General features: G+C 42.5%; 1 protein-coding gene across 1 annotated transcript; it reads right to left on the bottom strand.

The window, feature by feature from the left end:
* LOC122086949 (fructose-bisphosphate aldolase 6, cytosolic) lies at positions 1-2572 on the bottom strand. Its single transcript, XM_042655871.1, has 2 exons — positions 2413-2572; positions 1-1300 (listed from the first exon to the last, which is right to left on the bottom strand). Exons 1-2 carry the CDS (start codon positions 2438-2440, stop codon positions 252-254), a joined length of 1077 nt encoding a protein of 358 aa, XP_042511805.1. The 5' UTR covers positions 2441-2572; the 3' UTR covers positions 1-251.
* Between the last annotated feature and the right edge of the window lie 433 nt (positions 2573-3005).

Below are 3005 nucleotides of genomic sequence, written 5' to 3'. Positions count from 1 at the left end.
TTAGCAAACTCAAATGTTATTCACTACCATCATTTTTGCCAAGAGGCAGAGGTCATCACAAAGTAATAACCAGAAAGGATAAACAAGCAAAAACAAGCAAAAACCTACAAACTTATTCCGTCACTCCCTTGCCAAATTCAATTAAACAAAAGAACCACTCTTTACCCCTACAAAGAGGACTCACCATTGTTCACCATTTCCTCTTTCCTAATTAATAATCTTTAAAAATAAGGAGAGGACCCAAAACTTGATCAGTACTTGTAGTCCTTGACATGCAGGCTCTCAGAGACACCTTCGCCACCTGCAGCATCACCCTTGTAGACACCAAGGGTCGCTTCCGAGTTTGCCTTGCACCTCTTGAGGAAGGCAGCCTGTGCTTTGCCCACGTTCTCCTCTTTCCCTTGCCATGCCTTGAGAGTGCTTTGCTGCAGGGCACGCCCGAAGGAGAATGTCAGAACCCATGGCTTCTTACCCTTAAACTGGTTCATGGCGTTCAGATTCAGAGTTGCTTCCTCCTCACTCTGTCCACCGGACAAAAACACCACAGCAGGGACTGCTGAAGGCATTGTACGCTGCAAGGTCCTCACGGTGTACTCAGCCACAACCTCTGGGGCTACCTTCTTCGACTCTGATCCAGGGGTCACCATGTTGGGCTTCAACAGAGTCCCCTCTAGCAGGACATGGTGGTCATTCAATGCCTTGTAGCATGCTGCAAGGACACGCTCGGAGACGTCCGCACACCTTTCAATGTCATGAGAACCGTCGACGAGGATTTCTGGCTCAACAATTGGAACCAAGCCATTCTCTTGGCAGATGATGGCATAGCGTGCCAATCCATTGGCGTTCTCATTGATGGCCAGTTGGGATGGCTCATTTGGGCCAATCTTGAGCACCGCACGCCACTTGGCAAACCGGGCACCAGCTTCATAGTACTTCTGGCATCGCTGGGCGAGGCCATCAAGCCCCTGGGTGGTGGTCTCACCATTGGTTCCAGCAAGCTCAACTGTACCCTTGTCGACCTTGATGCCAGGAAGAACATTAGCTTCCTTCATGACTTCGACAAAAGGCTTACCAGCAGCAGTCTTCTGGTAGAGGGTCTCCTCAAAAAGAATTATACCACTCAGGCATTCCAAAGCACCTGGAGTGCAGAAGAGAAGTTCACGAAGTGCCCGCCTGTTGGACTCGACATTCTCAACGTTGATGCTGGATAGACGCTTGCCAATAGTCCCAGTGGACTCATCAGCAGCCAGGATACCCTTTCCGGGGGTGCCAATGTGTGCAGCACTGGCAATGAGTTCATCTGCAACAAATGAGAGGACGATCCTTCAATGACATTTGGAAATAATTCATCAATATACAATAGCTATTACAATGACTCAAAGATTAGAAATACGGGAGATTCAACCCCTTGAACTACAAAAGAAAAGGGAATCCAAGCAAACAGGAGAAATAATAAATTTCAATACACAATATCTTCAAAACAATGGCACAGTCAAAACTGCAACTTACATGGACAAATATGGATTTGAAAGATCAAGAAATTATCATTCTTAATTACTGGTAAGATTTTTTATTTTTATTTTTTGGGTACAGATAAGCACATGAATCCTTTTAGGATAAAATCAAGCCATACTAATGGTTAAAACCAGGTAGGAAATTCGTTTATCCTACTAGTCCCATAGAAAAAGGTTTCAATCTCAAAAAAGGTTTCAATCTCTGCCTTTCAACTTAGGAAGACAACCCAATATGTACACAAGAGGACACTATCACTCCGTTTACTTGATCTTTATCTCCTGAAGAGAATCGTAGAAAGATCCAAACTTGCACAACCATCACAGTGAACTGTCGGATTTCTTTATATTATTTATCTCTTCATCGTCCTTAGTTTAAACAAAATATCTAAGAGAACGAAAACGGAGAAAGCTGAACTGATCTCTTCAAATTTGAAGACTTCCGTATCACTCAAACAATCAATCGAACACTAGAAAGATCAATACAATACTCCTATTTCAAAAAGTACACTAGAATCGGTAAGCCATTAGCAAGAGGAGAGGTCAAAAAACCAAATAGCAAATACATAAAGGAATATTGTCAGATAAGAACAGAGACAAGAAATAGCATGTTAAACAAGAGATCTCAAACGATCAAACAAGATAGAAACCACAGATCTGAACAATTTGAACACGAACAAGACAAAAAGGATCCAGATCTAACAAGAACCAACTCAATGAAATCAAGTAAGAAGGAAACCGTAACATCTAGATCTACAACAGACACCAGTATACCATTAACAAGTTCTTTAGCTACTTAAACAAGATCCGACGATGCCAGAGAAAAATCACAAAAATCAAGCAGAAACCCAAGAGAAACCAGAAGTAAAAGTGAAAATTAAGAGAGGAAAGAAGCCATTACCATGGTATTTGCCCTTGTAGCAAGACATGTTTAAGATGTGCGAAAGCTGAAAGAGAGAGAGAGATCTTCTTTCCTAGCGATTCAGAAACTGAGAAGAGAACAGTTGACGGAGAGATGGAAAGAAAAGAGTATAAAAAGAGGATTGGGGTGTTGGGTTTCTATGTAGGTAGGCGCGAAAAAGACGGGTAGGTAGAGAGAGAAAGTTTTTTTTTTTTTTTCCAAGAGGTAGAGAGAGAAAGCGTTGTTATTGTCGATACTGAAAATGTAATATCACGCGCTTAAAAATAAGTCCCTCACATGTACGGCTTTGATAGAATTTCAATTAAGATGGCCATGTACGGAAACAAACTGGATCGTACGTTATGGGAACGCTCCTTAAGTGAGCGTCTCACTAGAACTCCTCGCTACGCTCCTATCAAGTCCCTAGAATTGGCTTTCCACATCTGAGCCTCGCCCAGTCAGTTTTGTCCTGCGGAAGGCCGTTTTCGGTCTAATGTGTACCGGGGCCGAAAAATAATTGGCCGGGTTTTAACTTAACCGGGCTTCGACTCTAACCCTTCAGATCTAATCATTCAGAAAAATTTTAGAAAAAT

The sequence above is a fragment of the Macadamia integrifolia genome, chromosome 8 (genome assembly GCF_013358625.1).
Source record: "Macadamia integrifolia cultivar HAES 741 chromosome 8, SCU_Mint_v3, whole genome shotgun sequence".
In the NCBI taxonomy this organism is placed as follows: Eukaryota; Viridiplantae; Streptophyta; class Magnoliopsida; order Proteales; family Proteaceae; genus Macadamia; species Macadamia integrifolia.
Note: the sequence above shows the minus strand (reverse complement) of the source record. Positions and strands in the feature narration are given on the sequence as shown.

Bases quoted from the DNA above. Each gene is read 5' to 3' on its own strand.
- LOC122086949 (XM_042655871.1), bottom strand. From the start codon at position 2,440: ATGTCTTGCTACAAGGGCAAATACCATG. The intron at 1,301-2,412 runs GTAATGGCTTCT...CATTTGTTGCAG, and splicing joins CTACAAGGGCAAATACCATG to ATGAACTCATTGCCAGTGCT.